At 36.0% G+C, this 24,603-nt stretch overlaps 1 protein-coding gene across 2 annotated transcripts in view; it reads left to right on the top strand.

The window, feature by feature from the left end:
- Positions 1–24,603, top strand: part of pank2 (pantothenate kinase 2) — a 30,151-nt gene that overhangs the window by 4,136 nt on the left and 1,412 nt on the right. For both annotated transcript variants that reach the window (XM_028801546.2, XM_028801547.2), the window contains exons 2-6: positions 20–372; positions 12,902–13,155; positions 17,363–17,539; positions 23,020–23,143; positions 24,222–24,347. In XM_028801546.2, coding sequence (XP_028657379.1) covers positions 20–372; positions 12,902–13,155; positions 17,363–17,539; positions 23,020–23,143; positions 24,222–24,347 — 1,034 coding nt within the window. The remainder of the gene's footprint in view (positions 1–19; positions 373–12,901; positions 13,156–17,362; positions 17,540–23,019; positions 23,144–24,221; positions 24,348–24,603) is intronic.

Below are 24,603 nucleotides of genomic sequence, written 5' to 3'. Positions count from 1 at the left end.
GCTTTTTGTTTTCTATTAGCTTTTCCATGGTTTGGGATGGATATTGGAGGGACCTTGGTTAAGCTTGTTTATTTTGAACCAAAAGACATTACTGCTGAAGAAGAACAAGAAGAAGTAGAGAATTTAAAAAGCATTCGACGATATCTCACATCCAACGTTGCCTATGGCTCCACAGGAATTCGAGATGTACATTTAGAGCTCAAGGACTTGACTTTGTGCGGGCGCAAAGGCAACTTGCATTTTATTCGATTCCCTACTCAGGATATGTCTGTCTTTCTTCAGATGGGAAGAGACAAGCACTTTTCAAGCCTGCACACTACCTTATGTGCCACTGGTGGAGGTGCATATAAATTTGAGCCAGATTTTCGCACGGTGAGTCTCTTTATTTAATACACTTTGCAAGATAAGGCAAGCACAATGCATTTCTTTATTGGTCAAACATTTATGTGATTCTTACAAAAAGAAATAATATGTACATTTCATTTCAAATAAAATATACTACCCATTAGAGGTGGGCGGTATGACCAAAATTATATATCATGGTATTTTTCTAAATTCTGGCGGTTTCACAGTATTAGACGGTATTTTTTTCCCCATGCACGAGTGGATGTTAACCACATTTTCCACTGCAATTACTGCAGTAGACTGGCTAAGAATAACTTATTAGACTGTTATGGGAATTGTACATTGTACAAAAAGACATTTTAATGTGCACACAAGTATTAATCCAGGTTTGCATGGCCCCATAAAGTGATAGTTTTTAAGGGGGTGGCACTAAAGAGAAGGAATCACATTGCATGACAGATGCAGTCAAAATATAGAACCTTTAATTGAACAAATTTTGCAAAAGCTTAAACTATGATTTTGACAACATATTTTCAACCATCCAAAGAGGCATTTAGACTTAGTAAAATATCCAGAGGTGTTTGTCAAAAGTTGGATTGCACTGAACACGTCTTAGAAAAGGAATAAATAGTAAATATTTTTTACAATCTCTGTCCACTGACACGTTTAAGTGACATTTTAAACAATTTTACCATCATTATGCATAATATTTAAACTAATAAATAACAACAATAAAATACATAATAGTATTACTGATAGCTGCACCATTACTTCAAGGCTTCAAGCCCAGGTGCATTACATAGTATTCACCAAATTAAAATAAAATAAAACAAGTGCAACTTGGTGATGACATCTTACCAACTGCAAACTGCATTAATATGGACCTTTTTTCAAGCTAAGCTACATACATAATAATAAAAACTGCAACTTGCATTTATAATGCTGTTTGTGGTATAGCCCTATGGAAACGCATTAGGGCCACTGTGAAGAACAAAAAATATGGACACGGAAGAAAAAAACAAACTATATGTCGAGAATAAATTCGACATGTTGACTATGTCAAGATTAAAGTCGACATTTCCACTTTATTCTCATAGTTTATTTTATAATTAAAGTAGAATGTTGTAAACTAAACTTCATCCTAAAATCAATGTTTAATTTACTAGATTTTCTCAAACCCCGTCACAAGTTAATGCAGCACATCAAATACTTTGTGTTAAGTGTTCCCCGACCCAGTCGTTAATCACTACACTTCTTAAACTGACTTCCTCCGCACTAACAGCAGGCGCCTGCAGCAATCACCGCACAGATAAACGTCTTTGTGAAATTAAAACTAGTTATTAACTTAGCCGACGGAGTGTTCAGAACTTTAAAAATATCTTCGTTATACATGTTTAGTTATGTCATCAATTCAGAGTTGCGCCCATTTCTGAACGAGTCGCCAGCACATCGCAGGATCAATACAAGTAAAACATACACTTGCAAGTACAAAAACAAGTACAACTTGGCTTGCAGTGTTATCCAGTAGTATAGAAACAGTATTTACACATCTGACCTTTTAAAACCAAAGTATCTCCAGGAAACGGACGTGATTCCTTTTTTTTCGGCAAAACTTCTTCTGTGTCATTATGTTTAACTTTATCGTCAGCTTCAGTTTCAGAATACTCTCTGTCCATTTTCACCGCGCGGCATACCTATGCTACCGCCCACTATTTGGTGGTGTAGCAGTGAAAAAGAGCCCTAGTGCAACAAATCTGTGTTTAGCGGTGTAGCAGTGAAAAAGGTCCCCACGTGAACAGTTTCCTGCTGCGCCACGTTCCGAACGTCGTTTAGGCAATTTAAACCGGTGTTGCGGTATAAGAAAAATCCATATCATAAAAAAAATAAAAAACGGTTTTCGGTATGAACCGGTATACCGCCCAGCACTACTACCCATACAAAAGATCAATACTATTGAAAGAAAATTTCAAAAGAATATGAATTTGTACACGATTGCCTAGCAAACCCTGAGAACAGAAACACATTTGACAGACATCGTTGTTCAGATGGCACATGCATCTAGTTTTTCAGAGGCATGGCAAGACCTTTGTGTTGAACATTGATATTTTCACTTCATTGAGATTCTTTTAAACACAAACCATACTTAAGCTCACAAACCATTATTAATAGCATACAGCTGTGAAGAATGGGTCTTGTTTCCATTCCTGATGGCCGTGAAGCTCATATTAACTTATTTTATCAAGCAGATTAGACACTGTGTGTTCCTTCTGTAACTGTGGTAATGAATAACATTTATAAAAAAACCAATAGTTTTGGGTCACTAGTTTGTATTTCATGTTATAATTGATAATCGTTAGCTTCTTTGAGCTTAATGCAGCATTCATATGCTGTGGGACATACTGGAAATACAAGATTCACCTTGGGACTTTTTTTGTGAATGTCTCTCAAGTGGTAGCTACCAATGAGAGAAACTGTACATATTTTTAACCCATATTCGCTAAGTTGAGACATATTACTGACTTCTCACCTTATTAAAAAAACTGGCAGAGAGGGCATTCTGAAGTTACATTGTATTTAAAGTAGTGGAATATTGGTGTAATCATTTTCTATTGCCATTTATTTTTCACAATTAAAGTTAGAGCAAATCTTTGAGCAGTTAATCAACAGTATACCTGTGTTTCTCCTAAAACTCTCTTCAAGAATTCATATTGAATGAATGAGAAATAAATGACATTCCAAATGATAACAGTGGTAGCACTCAAATGTACATCACCATAGGCACTAAAAAACAAAAAATGAAGTACTGTTTAAGAGTGATGTCAACTGTCATCGGGGGCTGAAAGTATGGCTCATAGGTTGGTCACCATATATTCTGAACAATTTGCCCCAAAAGAATAAAGAGCTACAGATTATTTCACTATTAATAATGCAAGTTGCTTATATTATTTATTTTTATTTGTATTATATGGTACCAATATTGTTTCTCTTGATACACCATAATGTTGGATATGGCAGATAGTCACTTATAGTTATATCATCATTCTCACTTGTCTTGTCAGAAGATAAATAATAGTATTTGGGCTTCTTGTTGTTTCTCTTCCCTTTGAACTAGAAATTTAATGCATATGCCTCAGAAGTATCGTTCTCTTGGAAGTATTATCTTTACAATCATTGCAATCCTAAGACTCTGTGGTCACAGAATAATGTAATGGGCTGTGTGAAAACAATTGGGATTGTTCCTTAATGACTGTTTCATTCATAGGCACCTTAATTAGCTAGTAGTTTTAGCTATTAGCCTTATCTGTGATGGACTTTGCATTTGCCAGCTTCCTGCCATTTTTACACAACACCAGCTAATCTGAGCATATGCCAAGATAGATTTGATGACTGCCCATACCATCCATCTATCTCTTAAGCATGTTCATTCCAGCCCAGAATTAAAAAGGCCCTGTAGCTCACTGTGGCAGAATTAGGTGTAAAGTGGGAATCAACTCCAACACAGCATGCTATAATTGTAATCCTGACATAATCGCCTGTGCTTGGCAATTTAGAGCTGCAAACAGTAGGCCTATAGAAGACGCATCTCTGAAACAGTGGAAAGAAAGCCTGAGTACTCGGAGGAAAACAAAACATGCAGACACAGAGAGAAAGTTTATACCTTGTATGGGACATGACCAGACCAGAATTTGAACCGAAGACCGTAAGGCAGCAGTGCTAACATATGCATCACTCTGTCTCCATTAGTATAAATGTAAACAATCAAATCTGATTTTTATTCTGGGTAAATAGTTCATCTTTCACTTGGCACTTCCATGTTTTCAAACATTTAATGTAAAAAAAAAAAAAAAAAAATCATCTATGAAAGCCTAGTATTGTGTATGGCAATGGTTATCTGATAGGTTGCCCTGTCAGTGTTAATAATTTTCCATGAAAGATGATGGATAAAAAAAAAAAAAAACAAAACAACTATTTTAGTTATTGGTTAAAAACCTTATTATAATATACAGCATAGTAGGTATTGTTTATTTGGATGGAGGCCTTACTATTATCATGTCTGGTAAAGTTAATACCTGTAGTAGTTTACTAACAGATTGTTGCTTTCAGAAGAGTTCAGAAACCTCACAATATGAAGAAGAAATAATGATTCGGCTCCTGACTGATAACTGTGCTGCCCACAACATGCTTCCACATTCAGATAATTTTCACTTTGAATACCTCTCACCCAATTGCATGGCAGCGCTTCAGCCATTGGATTTGGGCATCATTCGCACCCTGAAAGTGTATTATCGCAAGGAAATGCTGAGAAAAATTCCCGTCAGCATAACTTGAAGGCAGGAGGAGATTAAAAGTAACTTGAAAGAAGCTATTGAAATGATTGCAAACTCCTGGATACAAGTTAAAGAAAGCACTATAGTAACAAATACAGAATCTCATTACAACGTAAAATTTTTTAGGTCCCTGAGAGTTCGCTATAACGGAATTTTACCTGTGTGTGTGTGTGTGTGTGTGTATATATATATATATATATATATATACACACACTAGCTGTCCCCTGTGGCTTTGCCCGCGTATAAGTGAAACAGAGCAGTGAGGAGGGGCCTGCTCAGCTCCCTACTCCTGACATCACGCATCCCCCTCCTCTCGGCCCGCAGCCTCTGTCTCGTATTAGCGTGAATATATCACTCCTGCAAGCAATCTATGATTCTTAGCATGATGAGAGAAGTTGCAAAATCAACCAGAATGTTCAAACAAATTATAGAAACAAGCCCGATCTAAATCCATTAAGTAGTTCTCTCGTTCTCTAGCTAAGCGGACATAAGGTATACGCCCAGAGGCTGGCGTCTGAGTGAGGAGGGGCCCATCCCCCTCTCCTCGGCCTGCTGCATCTCACTCAGATTCACGCAAATAAATCTGTACCGCAAGTAATCTATGATACTTAGCGTGATGAGAGAGGTCGCAAAATCAATCGGAATGGTCAAGTAAATTATAGAAAAAAAACTGATGAATTAGTTCTCTCGTGAAAAGCAGACAGGCAGACGTTGGATTTTATAAATATAGATATATATAAATATGCTTTACTTGTTGTATGTTACTAAAATATTAGAATACACGTATATTCACTTCTTGGGAATGTGGGCAGAAAGTGGAATCTGGTGAAAATGGATACAGACATAGGAAGAGCATGTAAACTCCACTCTGACAATATCTCTGCTGAATGTTCAGACCTAGGTCCTGAGGCTGTGAAGCGCCATATGCTGTTCTTAAGTGTAAAAATTAATCTTTCTTTTTATACAATGTGTAAAAGTGAACATCAAATAAGTACTTTAAAAAGTTATTTCTCCTTCCTAGCATCCTATTTTTGCATATTATACTAGATAGATGACTTGAGTGAACAGAGTACAGTTTTAAATTCATTAATTTCTTTATTCAAGGAGCAATATTATTCAACACCCCTATAACCTTTGTGAAAAAGTAGTTGTTCCATAGCAGTCTTTGACATCTCTGTTAAGGACTTTTAGCACACTTTTCTTTGTAGAACTGCTTTAAATCAGGAATACTGCAAGGTTTGCAAGCATGAACTACTTGTTTCAGGTTCTGCCACCACATCTTAATTAGGTTCAAGTCAAGACTCTGACTAGACCACTCAAAAACTTGAATTTTGTTTCTTATGAGTCATTCAGTTATAGGCTTCCTTTTGTATTTTGGGTCACTGTCCTGATGCATAACCAAATTATGATTCACCTACAGGTCATGAGCTGATAACTGGACACACTCCTTAGGAATATGCTGATAAAGTGCATAATTCATATTTCCTTAAATAATGACAAGTCTTTCTGGATATGAGGCCAAAAAGAATCCCCGCTCCATCACACTACTACCATGTTTTATTGTAGATACAATGATCTTACTGTCAAACATAAGATTAACTATATGCTTGAAATAGTGGGACCTGTATCATCTTAAAGTGCTACTTTAGATTTGTCTATAGAACATCATTCCATAAGGCATGGATAACATCCTGGTGTGTTTTCTTTGCAAACTCAAGATAAGTCTTATGTTACTCTTAAACAGCAAAGGTTTCTAGAAACCTTGATGCTCTCCCATGCTCCCCATTTTTACACCATTTCTTTCTTATTGTGGAGTCATGAACCCTGACCTTAGTTGAGGCTAGCAAGGCCTACAGTTACTATATTTCAGTATTCTCCCTGAGTCTTCTATGATTTCTTGCATGAATCGTCCCTGTCCCCTTGGGGGATTTTTTGTCAGGCTGGCCTATCCTGGGAAGAGTCACCACTGTTCCAAATGTTCTCTATTGGGAGATAGTGTCCTGAGTCTCAGAAATGGCTTTGTAATCCTTTTCCTTGTTGGTAAGTTTCAACATCTTTTTTTCCTCATGTCTTCTGGATTTTTTTTGATCAAGGCATACGTTTATTCTGTAAATTTTGTAGTGACTGCTTAATTGTAATGGTAGAGTCAATATATGATGAGGTTTAGATTCAATAGGGCTGTCTGCCTGTATCCATTCATCTAAGTCTAATTATCAGTTAACTTTAGTTATTTGTTTGAGGGAGTTACTAAAGGGATAATTACCTTTTCACATGGGCAATACAGATGTTGGATGATATAGTAAGTAGGGATTTAGAAATGTTATTATATGTTTACTCTGGTATCCCTTATTCAATATTTAAATTTTACTGAAAAATCTGCAGCTGTTCATTGTGACAACTATACAAAATAGAGGATACCAGGAAGGTGCAAATACTTTATCACAGCACTGTAGGCACCACATAACCTTATTTTACCCTTATGCTTATGCTGACTCTTCCTAATAACCAGTTTTAACCATTCCTTACAGTAGTGTGACATGTTGTTCTTCTTAAAATGGCATGAGATTACTTTGTTGTTTTAGTATTCTACGTAAAAAAATATAAAAAAAGATAATTTGTGTGATGTGTCCAACTCATCCATCCATCCATCCATTTTCCAACCCGCTGAATCCGAACACAGGGTCACGGGGGTCTGCTGGAGCCAATCCCAGCCAACATAGGGCTCAAGGCAGGGAACCAATCCCAGGCAGGGCGCCAACCCACCGCAGCCAACTCATCCAGAATGCTGGATTAGATGGTCTTTAAACTACTTTGTAATTATTAAATGTACTTATCATCCTTATTGCACCAACTTTAGAAATTAAAATATATAAGGAGACTACTATAAAACCTTATATTCTACTGAGTTCAAAGAAGACAACACACAATGTAATGCATTTCTGGATACATTACAGACACCACAAATAGATACTTTAAGTGCTGAGGAACTGGATAAATCTCTGACCCTATCAGAATTACTAGATGCTATAAAGTCACTTCAAAGCGGGAAATCAGCAGGCCCTGATGGCTACCCTGTAGAATTTTATAAGAAATTCTCCACTCAGCTAGCTCCCCTCTTATTGGCAACATTTACAGAAGCTAGAGACAATCAAATTCTACCTCAAACTTTTCGTCAAGCATTAATCACCGTCTTTCCTAAACAAAATAAGGACTTGTTACAATGTGCATCATACAGACCAATTTCACTCCTGAATAATGATGGTAAGATTCTCTCAAAAATTATAGCTAGAAGGATGGAGAAAGTGCTGCCTTCGGTAATATCACAGGATCAAACTGGATTTATTAAAGGCCGACACTTACCTTCCAATCTCCGATGCCTGTTTAATGTAATATATTCACCAGTAAACACCCCAGAGATGATATTATCACTAGATGCAGAAAAGGCATTTGATATGATTGAATGGAACTACCTTTTCACTGCATTGGAGAAATTTGGGTTTGGCCCGAATATTTGTGCATGGATCAAACTACTGTATACCAATCCAGAAGCTTCAGTTTGTATTAATAACATTTGTTCAGACTACTTTAAGCTAGAACGTGGCACCAGACAAGGATGCCCCTTGTCACCACTGCTGTTTGCAATTGCCATTGAACCACTGGTGGTCCACTGTCGAAATTCTTATCAGATAAAGGGGATTATCAGAGAAGGACTGGAACAGAAAATTTCTCTATATGCAGATGATATGATTTTATATATATCAGACCCAGAAAACACTGTGCCTGCAGTTTTAACAGCACTTACAGAATTTCAAAAGATATCTGGTTTCAGAAATAATCTGAATAAAAGTATACTCTTTCCAGTGAATTCACAAGCATATAATATTAGATTGGACACCCTACCTATTACCATAGCAGATCAGTTTAAATACCTAGGGGTAAATATCACAAGTAAACATAAAGCTCTTTATCAACAAATTTTTGCCGTCTGTATGGAAAAAATTAAGCAAGATTTGCATAGATGGTCAACCCTTCATCTCACTCTAGCCGGAAGAATTAACGTTGTTAAGATGAATATCCTTCCTAAACTTCTTTTTGTATTTCAAAACATTCCAATATATATCAATAAATCATTTTTAAGCAATTAGATTCAATTATAACCTCATTTATTTGGAACTCAAAACACTCGCGTATCCGAAGAGCGACCCTACAGAGACCTCAGGCAGAAGGTGGCATAGCTCTACCTAATTTTCAGTTTTATTACTGGGCAGCAAACATACAAGCCATAAAAACCTGGACACAAATAAATGAACATACACAGGCTTGGTCCGCAATAGAAGTAAAATCCTGTAGTACTTCTTTATACTCCCTGCTCTGCGCTCCAATAAATGCAAGTTATCGCAAATATACTAATAACCCAATTGTGCTTTACTCACTCAGAACATGGAACCAATTTAGAAAGCATTTTAAGATGGAAAATCTTTTATCTGTGGCACCCCTGCAGGAGAACCACCTCTTTCAACCCTCGCAAACATATCCAGTTTTTAATACCTGGAAAAGATTTGGGATTAAATTGCTCAGAGATCTTTATATAGACAATATCTTTGCATCCTTCGAATAATTACGTTCCAAATTCAACCTCCCAGCTACACATTTCTTTCACTATCTTCAAATTAGAAACTTTGTTAAACAGAAACTGCCCGATTTTCCTCATCTCATACCCTCCATCATGCTGGAAAAAATATTGCTCAATTTCAAGGAATTACACACCATTTCCGCATTATATAAAATTTTATTAAAGTCCCTTCCTTTCAAAGATCCAAGAGGACAATGGGAAAAAGATCTCTTAATTAATATATCGGAAAAGGAGTGGAAGGTAGCATTGCAGAGAATTCACACGAACTCCATATGCGCAAAGCATAGAATTATTCAACTAAAAATTATATATTGAGCTCATCTGTCTTGCATAAAACTGTCCAAAATGTTTCCAGGGCAAGATCCAACCTGCGAACGCTGCAACCAAGCTCCTGCCTCACTGGGTCACATGTTTTGGGCCTGCACCAAATTAACATCATTCTGGACCAAAATTTTTAAGCCTTGGTATCACAATCCCTCCTAACCCATTAATAGCTGTGTTCGGTGTTCTTCCAGATGGACTTGTAATGGAGAAGGACAAGCAAACTGTGATTGCATTCACTACACTTTTGGCACGCAGACTTATTTTGTTAAATTGGAAAAATCCTAAATCTCCTCTGATAAGTTAGTGGGAAACCGATGTTTTATATTATTTGAATTTGGAAAAAATCAAATTCTCAGTTAGAGGATCTGTACAGATTTTTTTCAAAACTTGGCAGGATCTAATCAATAATATTTTAGAATAAGAAGAAATAATTATTTCAGCATTTCTTTTCCTTCTCCATTTATTTATTTATATAATTTTCTTTGTTTTTTGGTTTTTTTTGTTTGTTTTTGCCCTATTAAAAAGCCCTAAGCAATTCTCATTTGGCCATGCTCTCCTTCTCAAGGGTGGGGTTTGATTTGTCTTCAATTCTTTTTTGTATTAATTGATCTATTTGTATGAAATGATTACAATAAAATTAATAAATAAAATTAAAAAAAAATATATAAGGAATATTCAGCATAATTTTTGACACTTTAATAAAACAGGAATCGTTCCTGACAAACACCCAATCCACTTTAAAATATCTGCTTTTAAATTTAGCCTGAATGTAAGCATTTGTAGCATCAGTTTGAAGGCCCAAGCAGGGCACATTTTAATGTGTAAAACAGCATTTTTCTTTATGGTTTGAACAAAATAAAAAACAGTAACTTACTGTTTAACATATGGGTGTTTTAAGGTATGCTGCTATAATCTTTTAGCTTCATTTATTAAAGCAGAATCTTTATTTTTCATCTTTTAAAATTAGGAAATAAAACCTGTCTGCTTCTAATTTTCTTAAAAATGAAAAAGCACAAGAATAATTAAGGAAACAAAAAACAAGGTAACTTTTCTTTGTTGGCTATGGTCAGAGGCAATATTTAATGTGCTTTGCAGTAAATTGATTTAGTTGGCTGCATATTAAGTGAATGTGCACCTACTGGAATCATTTTGTTGCAGTGGTGCATAGATTATTCATGAATCATGAATCAAATTGACAATAAAAAGCAAAGGTGCTTTGCTTCTTGTTTCATAAATAGACCATGTTATTTCTGACAGTTTACTAGTAAGCACATTCTGCTGTGTGTTTACAACTAAGTTTATTTCTGTGGCTTTCTGATATTTGGCATTATTATCTGACATTCTTTACTAGTAATGCGGTTGACCAAAGGAACTTCACATCTTGGAATAATAAATTTGAATTTGACCATCACCTCACTATCATAAACAAACAGCTTAGTGAATCATTCATCACAGTGTAAGAGCAAAAACGTAAGCAGTGTTGGGAAGGCATCTTCTAGCAAAAATGTTGCAGAGTTTCTTTAAAGCAATCACATTAATTCTTAATTTTCTTTATTTTGTAGCATTTCTTTTGATGGATATTATTGTTAAAGATAAATTGATGCAAGTAAGAAAATAGGGCAGTACAGGGCAAATTGGATGGTTTTGCTGCTGAACAGTTAGGGATCAGATGTTGATCTCTGCCACTCTGTGTTTGTGTGTGTGCGTGTGTGTATGTTTATGTGGCATTTGCTGCTTTTTTCATGTCTGAATGGGTTTTATCCAGGAACTTTGGTTTTCTCCTACATGTCAAACATGTGTGAGTTAATTAAATGTGCTTTTTTATGAATATTTACAAGAGTATGGCCTGCAATGGATTTCGTGGATTGCACCTGATGCCATTGGAATAGACTTTGGGTTCCCCACTTATCTAAATATATTGGGCTACGTAGGTTGATGGCTTGGCAAACGGATGTAAGAAAGGACTGCCAAACATTGCCACATAATGGTATTCTTGCAAGGAAATAAAAACCACATTTATTTAAATTTATACTGACTTTATTAAAAAATAGTAATTTTGATTCCCAGTGTATCAAATCTCATCTCAAGATACAAAGTCTAGAGGAGCAACTAAATGCAGCACACTGAGTAAAACAAGAATATGAATGTTCTTTTCATCTGTTTAAAAAAAACAAAACAAAAAAACACTCAATTTACCTTGTGTAGCAGTATAACTGGTTGAAAATACACTTGTTTACTTGAATGCATACCATAATTTACATCATTTATTTACTTTTGAATTATCTGGCAAAGTGAGCAGGACCCACTGATACACTGTTTATGAAAATTTCCATTTTAGAATAATGCCTACAATTTAATGAAAGTCATGCACAAATTAGTTTGTATTGTAAAGATGAATGTGGTCAGGGCATGTACGTATCAATAGGCACGGTACCACATCCTGGACAGGAGGCCACATGTACCCTGCCCCAACAGGGATACCAGGTGGAGATGCAGGAAAAAGTTTCCCTTGAATTACTTAAAGAACGTAAATATAGTGGAAAGACACTGGGGGGTACACAATAAAAAATGTGCTCAATTCCAAGCCCTGTAACTTCTGGGTGCAGGAGTCTGCTACTGAGGACCATGCAGGCTTTTTGGGCCCTTTGGTTAAAAACTGGCTAGCATTCTGGTAGATATCCCTGGTGCCACCAGAGGGAGCTCTAGACAGACTACCTCAGGGGTACTGTAGGGCTACGTCAGACCCGGAGGTACTTCCAAAGGGACCAGAAGTAACTTCTGGAGTAGTTGAGGGAAGTATTTTAATATTTGTATTTTAGTTTCTTTGGAATTTTGGAAGAGTATCCTGCCCCTAAGCCATAACATGTAACTTTATCATGAAAATGTACACAAAACACTACATTCCTGAGACATATTTTACATTAATAATATGTCACTATGGGTGATGTTTTCTGTTTACTGTCACTATTCTCTGGAGACAATGTCATTGTGCAGTAACTTGAACTTGTACATTTTCCATTCTAAATGTACTTAAACATATTTAATTGAAGAAATGAAGTTGTTCATAACACACAGTTGCCTCAAATAAGGTTGTGAATAAATGAATCCTGGACTTAGGGTTAAGGATGTATCACCTCCGACATAAATGTAATTTTTTTTTCTTGTTTTGTGATGAGTGAGTATAATTAATTTAAAATCTCAGGTTTGTTTTTGATGAGTTAATTTGGCTTGCCATAACATTTATTTGTCTTTTTTTTCTGTTTTTTACCAGATGGCTGATCTTCAGCTGCATAAACTAGATGAACTTGACTGTCTTGTCAGAGGAATTTTATATATTGATTCGGTTAGATTCAATGGAAGCTCTGAATGCTATTACTTTGAAAACCCGACAGACCCTGACTTGTGTCAGAAGAAGCCCTACAACTTAGAAAACCCATATCCTCTCCTTTTGGTAAACATTGGTTCAGGTGTGAGCATTTTGGCTGTATATTCTAAGGACAACTATAAGCGAGTAACTGGAACTAGGTAAAATCTTTTTTTTTATTATTTTTTAATATTTCCTTTCAAATTACCCATAAATATATTTATACCTGCAAAATCCAATGTAATTAAATGTGTTTTGTTCCCTTTATTGGTTTAAGGTGATAATTAATGATATACAGTGATCCCTCGTTATATCACGCTTTGACTTTCACAGCTTCACTCCATCGCGATTTTTTCTCATACATGCTTACGTCACTCCGCATGCGCTTTCTGAGAACTTTTATCTAAGCCCCACGATGGCTCCTAAACGTGCTGCTTTTTCTAAGCCTTCTGACAATGAAACTAAGCGCCGGAGGAAGATGCTTACCATCCAGGAGAAGGTGAAACTCTTGGATATGATCAAAGATGGCAATACCCTACAAAAGCTTCCTCACGCCTATGAAAAGACAGCGCCAGCAACTGCCTATCAAGATGCTCTTCAGCCACGCACCCAGACACCCACTGCCTACTCCTAGTACTCCTTCAGCGGAAGAAGACAACGACGCACCTGCTGAAGATACTGCACCACCTTGTCACGCTTGGGTCACAGATTTGCACAGAGACACAGGAGGTTGTAGAAAAAAAAGAACTTCATTCAAAGCACTGCAAACAAACATTTGTCTCTTTTCAAAAGTTTAAACGTGCTCCATGACAAGTCAGAGATGACAGTTCCGCCAGGAGCAGAGAATATCTGAGAGAGAGAAACAAAACAACCAATTCCAAAGCTGAGAGGCGCTGCGCAATACTTTTAAGTAAGCGGAGTACCGCGTGAGAGGTTTATCGCGCGTTATAGTGCAAGTAAGAAGGGTAAGGAGCAATGTGAAGGTAGACTGTCAGCTGTTTCAGGCGTTTTCCCAGGGGCGTCTTTGTCCTCTGAGGGTGCGATCAGCGCTCCAGCTTACAAGCTGAAGACTCTCCTACTGAGCTCGTGCCTTCATAGGTTAGTGGTTGTGTGTAAGAACTGTGTGTGTGTGTGTAATTAAATGTAAAGTACAATAATAATAATATGATATTTGTAACGTCTAATATGTCTTATTTTCTCTTATTTTGTCTAATATATTGGGTAATACGAGTGTAATGGTGACTAAAGGGTGTTATTTCATGTCTAGAGGGCTCTAATAATGTTAAAAAAAGTACATTAATCCCTCCTCCATCGCGGGGGTTGCGTTCCAGAGCCACCCGCGAAATAAGAAAATCCGCGAAGTAGAAACCATGTTTATATGGTTATTTTTATATTGTCATGCTTGGGTCACAGATTTGCACAGAAACACAGGAGGTTGTAGAAAGACGGGAACGTTATTCAAACACTGCAAACAAACATTTGTCTCTTTTTCAAAAGTTTAAACTGTGCTCCATGACAAGACAGAGATGACAGTTCCATCTCACAATTAAAAGAATGCAAACATATCTTCCTCTTCAAAGGAGTGCTTGTCAGGAGCACAGAATGTCACATAGATAGAGAAAAGCAAACAAATCAATAGGGCTGTTTGCTTTTAAGTATGCGAAGCACCACGGCACAAAGCTGTTGAAGGCGGCAGCTCACACCCCCTCCGTCAGGAGCAGACAAAGAGAGAGAGAGAGACAGAGTTTGTTTTTCAATCAAAAATCAATACGTGCCCTTTGAGCTTTTAAGTATGCGAAGCACTGTGCAGCATGTCGTTTCAGGAAGCAGCTGCACAAAAGATAGCAACGTGAAGATAATCTTTCAGCATTTTTAGATGAGCGTCCGTATCGTCTAGGTGTGCGAACAGCCCCCCTGCTCATACCCCCTACATCAGGATCACAGATAGTCAGCGCAAGAGAGAGAGAAAAGTAAGTTGGGTAGCTTCTCAGCCATCTGCCAATAGCGTCCCTTGTATGAAATCAACTGGGCAAACCAACTGAGGAAGCATGTACCAGAAATTAAAAGACCCATTGCCCGCAGAAATCCGCGAACCAGCAAAAAATCCGCGATATATATTTAAATATGCTTACATATAAAATCCGCGATGGAGTGAAGCCGGGAAAGGCGAAGCGCGATATAGCGAGGGATCACTGCGAAAATATTCGATTTATAAATAAAGAATCCTACTTCGCGAAAATTCATTTATCGCAGTAGAGTCTGGAACGGATTAACCGTGATAAACGAGGGTTCACTGTAATCATTTTTGTTGATGCCTTTCATTTAGGTTTTCTGTCATTCCGTAGACACAACCACATAACCAAACAAGCTTGCAATCTAGGAGCAATGATATCAATAACCCAGTAGCCTCACTTGATCTAGTTGTGTAGTTTATTATTTGACATTAACTAAGACTTTTTACTGTTCTTCATATAATTTGATAAAACAGCAAACCATTACTCTGTAACAGAAATGCAATGTTAAGTCAAACATATTAACAAATATTTATAATTTAACCTGCCCAAATAGTTGGAATAGTTCTTGAACATCTTTTAATGTAGCAATGTATTGCTGGCCTTCACAGCCATTTTTCCTTCATATACAATAGAGAGTATGTTTTGGGTTGTTCACTTGCATAACTTATTGGCTCTTATTCGGTGCATAGATACACCCAACCGTATACCCTTTGAGATTACAAAATACCTTTAAATATACAGTATATGGCCATAAAACATAGTGTCCAGCCATAAAATAAAGTTATCTTCCCGCTAAACAATCTGCTTTCCAAGTACTTTAACATGTTTCAGGATATTGGCTCAGCAAATTCTCATTTTATAAGCAAGTAAAACCCATGAAACATTAAAAGAGATTTGACTTGAAAGGATTTTCCTCAAGTTTTCAGGTACTGTTCAATAATATTTAATTTTACAAATTAATTTACAAACAGTGACTGAGTTGCACTTATATTTTTTTGTTCTTTACAGAGTTACATTTCATAGTTATAAATTCATTGTGAACAAAGCTGGTGGTGTCCTTTTTATATATGCATATAAATTAATATATCTGTATGTTTTTCAAACCAATATTCCCATATTTTATATTTTAATTTGATATGAAAACTTTCTGCGTTTCTCAGTTTTGCCCAGGAATTTCCTAAGACAATAAGTTTGGCTATAGTGGCGTTGGTTAATAAGATGTATCTGAAGTACTATGTAACTAACTGAGCACTTTTCTGTATACAATGTTTATTTTTACTAGGGGATAATAATATTAGTGGAGCATATGCAGATACAATTGGCCATGAATAAAACCTGCCGTAAATCCAATTTTTGGTATTACTAGTGACTGACCTTAGCATTTGTTGGTGGTCACTGCAAAACATAATTTTACAGAAACTGTTCCTTTTGAATTGAAACAGGTAATTAGTAGAAATAATGGGAATTTTGGGTATACCTCCTCTACCTCCTGTCCACAGAAGATCTTTTTACTTAGCAATGTGTTTAAACTGACCAAGGCATTCAAATGCTCCTGGCATTTTATTTTTTAAACAACATTTTATTATTGAAACAATAATTTGAACTGTTTCCGCTCTACGGACCAGAGCATAGTTTTTCTTCAAGGGGATACCCCCAATTCTTTGCCATATTGCATGCATTTCACTTCCAACTACCAACTAACATCCAAACCTATAGTTCGTGGTTTATGTACTGTGTATAAGCAACTTTGACAATCCAAGGGGGACAACCATAACCATAACAAACCCCCATCAAATTTGTCAGTGTTTCATTCTGCATTATGAGGAGTAAGAAGAAGCTGACAGAATACAGAATACTTGCTAAGCACGTCTTCTTTGAGCATCACCAAACGTTTGCCATTGTACACTTTTGGCTTCAATTGTATAAAGTGGCAGCCCCATTTCTGTGTGATTCATTCTCAGCAAAAAAGTACATGCCCTGCCTAACTTAACTTACTCACTGCAAGCATTAATATCAATAAAAAAAAACATGGGTTGATTAGTTTTCTTTTTCCTATAAAACCAAATTCCAATCCAATCAGTCAAAGCATTTTTGAGATTTTGCAGGATTTAGTTTTTCTATTCTGGGGGTTTACCCTTGAATATTGACATAACAAAATGGTGTTTCTTAGCAGATAACTATTGTCCTAGATGTGCAACCCTTCTAAATTTCAGTTTTTAACTAAACCTCAAATAGTGTTTTTGTTGATGAGTGAGTCAATGAGGCAGTCGGTCAACTTTGCATTATATTTACTGTATGTATAATATGTATAGATGTTCACAGTAACAGAGATCAATGTTGCATGTCATTTCAGTCTTGGAGGTGGGACATTTCTTGGGTTGTGTTGTTTATTGACTGGTTGCTCAACATTTGAAGAAGCTTTGGAAATGGCTTCACACGGTGATAGCACCAGGGTGGATAAACTGGTGAAAGACATCTATGGAGGTGACTATGAGAGGTTTGGTCTCCCAGGTTGGGCTGTAGCATCAAGGTATGTAAAATGCAATGTTATTATTGATGCTAATGAAAGTTATGCTATGGACATAATAAACATGTTTGATTTAAGTATGTGCTACAGTTGTACATTCAGAAGATATATATTGTAAAAACTGGTGCTGAAGGAAATAATACATGTTGTCCTTCTTGAGTATTAGCTTGATTTAATTTCAAAAGACAAAACTTTCAAAAATTAAAAGGTTTAATTAATCACAGGTATAGAAATACATTAACCATGCATAATTAATATAGAGGGAGAGACAGAGTTGGAGAAGCAGAAATTATTACTATGGGAGTATTCATGCTGAGTGAGAACTTGAATTATTTTCCTAGCTCACAGGTTTTAGCCATGTTATGTGCTGCAAATATCTTCCAATCTAATGATTTGGGAAGTACTAGGATTTTACTTGTTCATACTGTTTGTGAAAAGTATTTAATAAAAGGTTCCACCAGAGATAATACTGAATCCACTGTAAAATTTCTCTGTTACAAGTGAAAGATTAACACACATAATCCTGTCATAGTTACTGAAAAGTTAATAATAACTAATGCAGCCTCTATAATACCAGTTTTAATTTCCAATTAAAATTTGCTTAGCAAAAAGATGATTTAATGTTAAAATTAACCTGAAATCATGGCATATATTAATTATTATCTTGAGCTCCTTTAGGTTGGAAGGAAAGTATTTGTTAACTGCCATGTTCAGGTGTCTCCACAAATGTTCTATGTGGTTTTAATCTGGTCTTTGGCTGGGTATTAAAGGACAGTTGGGGACTTGTCCTTAAGCCACTCTGGTGTTGTCTTGGGTGTATGCTTAGAGTCACTGTTATGCTGAAAATTGATCTTCTGTCCCCAGTCTGAGGTGAAGTGCACTTTGTAGCATGTTTTCAACATGGATATCTGTATTTTGCTACCTTCATTCTTCCCTCAGTTCTGACAAGTCTCCCTATCCCAACCACTGAAAAACACCCCACCACCATGCTTCATTGTAGGGATGGTATTAAGGAGATGATGAGCAGTGCCTGGTCTTTAGCAGACATAGTGCTTGGAGGTCTGACCAAAGAGTTCCATTTTTCCCTAATCAGACCACAGAATTTTTTTCTTCATGATTTGAGAGCCTGTTAAATGCTATCTGGCAAACTTCAAGTGGGAGTTAGCAGCTTTACCATTAACGCCTGATTGATGGAGTGCTGCTGAGATGGTCATTCTTCCAACAGGCAAGGGACTTTTGAAGCTTTGTTGAAATGACCCTTGGTTCTTGGTTACATCCCTAACTAAGGCTTAGTTACTCATTTTGTCCAGATGGCTAATTCTAGTGCGTTGTAGGTGCTTCCACTCACAAGGGAACACTCAAAGATTTAGATGTTGTTTTATAGTCTTGCTCTGATCTATGTGTCATCACAATTTTACCACAGAGGTCTACGGGCTGTTCCTTAGATTTCATGCCTTGGGTTTTTGTCCTGACATGCAGTGTTGATTGTGAGACCTTATATACATAGATGTATGCCTTTCTGACCTATGTCAATTCAGTTTGCCACAGGTGGAGTCCAGTCAAACTCTCAACACATTTCAAGGACAGGTAAAACAAACTGGATGTGTGCACCTCACCAGAACTTGGAGTGACACAAAAAAAGAGGCTGAATACTTATATAAATTAGAGATAATGGTTTTGATTTTTAATAAAGTTGTAACCCTTTATGAAAGCATGTTTTCATTTAGTCATTGGTCAAAAAAAACTAATTTATCAATTTAAAATTTAATTTTACAACACAGTAAAGTGTACAGAAAGTGAAGTGGTCTGAATACTTTCTGTATCCAGAGTAAATCTTTGGGAATCTATAGTAAGTAATCCCGTAAAATTTAAGTGCAACTTCATTGTGCTTTGTTTGTCTCCTTAATAGCACAAAAGTGTTACTGTTTTAAGATCCAAAATATAATATTCCATAGTATCATACTTTCATAAACTTAAAATTGTGTAATGACATGATAGATTCAATTATTTGGAGAGTTAAGGTTTTCATGTCCTGAAGCTGTGCCCATATTTCTTATGCGAAAGGCACCTGAATTTATAGTGATGATCATCTTCAAAGAGCCTGAATTTCTAGAAAAGTTGTACTGTTTCATTCACTAAGTAACATAATGTCCGGTGAAAAATGACTAAAACCAGGCAAGTAACATTCACCTACAGTATGTACCAATATAAACACAATTTGCTGCCTGATTAAAAAGAAAAATTTTCCAAATGTTGAAATTCACTAAGCTTTAAGTGTCTTGTACAGTAATCCCTCCTCCATCGCGGGGGTTGCGTTCCAGAGCCACCCGCGAAATAGGAAAATCCGCGAAGTAGAAACCATATGTTTATATGGTTATTTTTAGAATGTCATGCTTGGGTCACAGATTTGCGCAGAAACACAGGAGGTTGTAGAGAGACAGGAACGTTATTCAAACACTGCAAACAAACATTTGTCTCTTTTTCAAAAGTTTAAACTGTGCTCCATGACAAGACAGAGATGACAGTTCTGTCTCACAATTAAAAGAATGCAAACATATCTTCCTTTTCAAAGGAGTGCAAAGCAAGCAGTCAAAAAAAAAATCAATACGGCTTTTTGGCTTTTAAGTATGCGAAGCACCGCCGGTACAAAGCTGTTGAAGGCGGCAGCTCACACCCCCTCTGTCAGGAGCAGGAAGACAGAGAGAGAGAGATAGAGAGAGATAGCGAGAGACAGATAAAAAAAATCAATACGTGCCCTTTGAGCTTTTAAGTATGCGAAGCTCCGTGCAGCATGTCCTTCAGGAAACAGCTGCACACAGCCCCCCTGCTCACACCCCCCTACGTCAGCGCGAGAGAGAGAGAGAGAGAAAGTAAGCTGGATAGCTTCTCAGCCATCTGCCAATAGCGTCCCTTGTATGAAATCAACTGGGCAAACCAACTGAGGAAGCATGTACCAGAAATTAAAAGACCCATTGTCCGCAGAAACCCGCGAAGCAGCGAAAAATCCGCGATATATATTTAAATATGCTTACATATAAAACCCGCGATGGAGTGAAGCCGCGAAAGGCGAAGCGCGATATAGCGAGGGATCACTGTATACTGTTTTATTGCACTGGTAGTTTGCAGATGGATTAAGAGTGGAATATAGAAGCAATATAAAGTGGTCTTTCTTTCTTTCTTTCTTTCTTTCTTTCTTTCTTTCTTTCTTTCTTTCTTTCTTTCTTTCTTTGTGCAGCATCAGACAGGAACTCTAGACAGAGTATTAGTAAAGTACAGCCCAGTGTTATGAAATAAGGCAAATAACCGTGGCAAATTATTTTTTAAATGCATGTCTACTGGCCAAAAATCTTTAATACACTGTTTTATTGAGTTTTCTAAAATATAATGCAGTGCAGATCAAAAGGTTACTTTTTTAAAATGTAGAAAACAGATTGGTGACAGTGGATTGGCTGATGGATGGCAGCCAGAAATAATAAGTCAGTCTTTAGTACATCTCCTCAGTGAACATTTTTTGAACTTTTTATTTATTTACTTTAATGCAACAATAATACTATGTCATTTATTAGTGTTCCTTATAGGGTCAAACGTAATTTCCTTAATCAGCTATATTCAGTACAGGATGCTTTTAGGCAATACAAACATCCATCCATCCATTTTCCAACCCGGAGCCAACATGAATTAAAAAAAAAAAAACTAGCATACAACATTCTGCTTCATTTACAGTTTAATACTGACAGTGGAAAAGTTGGTGATAGATGGATATTTTATACTTTCTATTTACTGAATCTGCTTTACTGTTTGTGTGTTGTAGCCAACCTTAGTTTCTCCAGTGGAATAAGGCCCACACTGACCCTGTATGGGAACCTAGGCTTTAATAGGGCATAGTCATGTATATGCTCGCAGATACTTGCATTGGGCCAGGTGAGCATCACCAATTAACTTAAATGAATACTTCACCCAAAAATGCTAATTTTTTTAATATGTTTGTTAACCCATGTAATTTGTACTGGTGGCTGAGAAAAATGTTTTCATGTAGAATGGAGAGAAAAATGTATATGATATAACAGCATTCCATAGTGACCAATGGCAAACAATATGGAAACTGTTCATGGAATAAAGAAAAACCAATCTCACATTACTTGTTTTGCATAATGCGTATGTCAGTTATCTAACTATGCTCAAAACATGCAAAATGCATGCTTTTTTGCTAAAATAATATTAAATATACTTTTGGAACAAAATCAGCACACATTATGAAAATAATGCTAAAGCTTCAAGGGAAAGACTATTTAAATGGAAGATTTGCCTCTCCCCCTTACTTATTGGTTAGGAGTCCTGTCTTTGACTTTTTTCTCTCTGTTCTGCATGAATAAATTATATCAAAACATTTTTGGCCATGACTACAAACTACATGAGTAAGTAACACATTAAAAAATATCATTTTTGGGTGGAGTATTACTTCTATTGCATATATTTGGAATGTTAAAAAGAAACCTAATAACATGCAAAGTCAGTACAGACAGCAGTCAGCTTGGGAATTGAACTTTAGTTCTTGGTTGTGGAAACAGCAGCAATACTTACTATGCCACTGAAAAATGTACTTAAATAACTTACTATGCCACTGAAAAATGTACTTAAATAAATTAGCATCGTTGGCTTTGGTTGTATCAATAAACAGCATAAAAATATTCGGTAACACAGCTATTGTATATTAATTTATTTCCAAACATGCTTCATATATTCCAATACAAGTTGTAGGATAGTCTTCATTTACATTTAACTAAGTTGCAAAACACTCAAGTTTTCTTCGTTGTTTTCAAAAACTAGCTTTTGTAAAATAAAGAAAAATACTGTTGTTAATAGTAATTCATACAATGAGAACTGGTGATACGTTGGATTGTCCTCTTGTTAACTAGTCCTGGAAATTGAAAGGGTAGTTTAACACCTTTGTTGTGTTAAACATTTAAATATCCTGCTTCTAATATAACTTTATCAGATGGAGGCATATTCATAGTTTAGGTGGGGTAGTATCCCTGGATGTAGAGAATTATAATTTTTTTCATAAAGATGTATGCTAATTAAAGTCCTACACAATACATAGTCATTTTTGATAATCTAAGTTTAAAAGGAAGTCATTATAATATAATAGGTAGTGCATTACAGTGCAGACCACAAGGGTGTCAGTAAAGTCTTACTCCGTGATAACTCTGTACTTTGCATTCTAATGTTTAATTATACTTAAGTACAGTGCTATGCAAAAGTAATCAGATTCTTGGTCAATTCTCTGATTTTTACATAATAACAAACCATTTCAAGGCAAGGAATATCAAAATGATTTTTAATGGTACATATTGTATAAGTTTGCAACAATCTGTGCCTGCTGAGGTTCTGAGCTTCTCTTGGTTACGTGTCAACATCCCTTGAAATGTAAGAATATTTGCTTTGATTGGGACTCATTTTCATAATCTCTGCCTATCTTTTAGTTTTGGAAATATGATGTTCAAAGAAAAGAGAGAATCTGTTGGCAAAGAGGATCTGGCCAGAGCAACGTTAGTCACTATTACAAATAATATTGGATCAATAACTAGAATGTGTGCTTTAAATGAAGTGAGTTAATTTTATTTATTTTTTTTTAGAAGATTAGTTTGATAATCCAAGCAAACCAGCTTTTTTCATTATCATGACTGGTCAAAAATGTTTGTCATACTGTAGATATAGCGTTGCGTGCATATACATGTAACATTCATATTTTACTTAAATGTAAATTATAAGCTATTGATGAAATATTTGTATTCAGTATAAAATATGCTGCCTAAGTAGCAGAGAATAAAATCAACTATTATAGGTGATTAATAACTAAAATGCATTTGTATGGGATTCTAACACATTATTTTTTTTATAATTTTTTAATAATTAATTACATTTTGCATTCTTTCTTTTAATGATTTAGCCAACACAATGTCTAGTTGTGTATATTTTAGAAACTTAATATAGTCCGTTAAACGAGTAGAAAATGTGCTTCTTTCAAAAATAGATAAATGATAAAACCTATTGCCAATTCTTTGTCTTTCAGAAAACATTTCAGACTAGTGTTTATTAATAGTGTTGTCATTTTATTGTGTTTTAAAGCTATAAGTTACCTCTGCCAGTGTAACAATATTAGTAAGATGTTGCAAGTTGCTATTCTCCTTTTTGCTTCCAGCTTCTTTACAGTGCTGCCTTGTAGCGTCTTTATCAAGCAGCATTGTACAGGGCTATGAAAGCAATGAGTGCAAATCTTCAGATAATTTCTTGGTGCTTAACATAATAAACCAGTACATTTACAACTGTTAATCTGCAGCTCAGAACAGTCCATGGTATAAAGCAGCTGTAATGCTTATTACCTGATTGTAATTTTGGTTGTGTCATCTTGTGCTTAATATGAATAAGGCTTATATTCGAAGGGGCTCTTAAAACTGTGGCATACCTTTAAGATGCCTTATCTTCCCATGTTTATTTTGTTGTCGTGTTATGTCAGTAAATATTTCCTTGAATGGGTTGTTTAGAATTTTAAGCAATTTGATGTGTAAGGAGTATTATTGGTGTACCATGTTTTGGATGAAAACGTATATTCATAACTTTCAATATTATAGGCTTTTTGTATCTCAAGATTGTTATTTTTTCTCTCTTTTCAATTTTCCTCAAGAACATAAACAGAGTTGTATTCGTTGGTAACTTCTTGAGGATCAATACTCTTTCTATGAGACTTTTGGCATATGCTATGGACTACTGGTCAAAAGGACAACTAAAAGCACTTTTCCTTGAACATGAGGTAATATTTTTTAAAATATAAATAAATAAATTCAAACTAGACACCTTGTCCAGAGTTGGTTCTCACCTTATACACCCAGTGCTGCTGGATCAGGCTCAGTTTCCTGTAGAGCCTAAAAATTGGATCAGGTGAGTTTTAAAAATGTATTGATGAGCTAGTGTTACAAAAGGCTGTTTTTGCCTTTGTATGATTAAGGAGATTGTGGTTTTGACAGCAGCACATCAGGATCACACAATTTAATACTTTCTGCACTACA

This window comes from Erpetoichthys calabaricus, chromosome 5, assembly GCF_900747795.2.
Source record: "Erpetoichthys calabaricus chromosome 5, fErpCal1.3, whole genome shotgun sequence".
Taxonomy (NCBI): Eukaryota; Metazoa; Chordata; class Cladistia; order Polypteriformes; family Polypteridae; genus Erpetoichthys; species Erpetoichthys calabaricus.
Note: the sequence above shows the minus strand (reverse complement) of the source record. Positions and strands in the feature narration are given on the sequence as shown.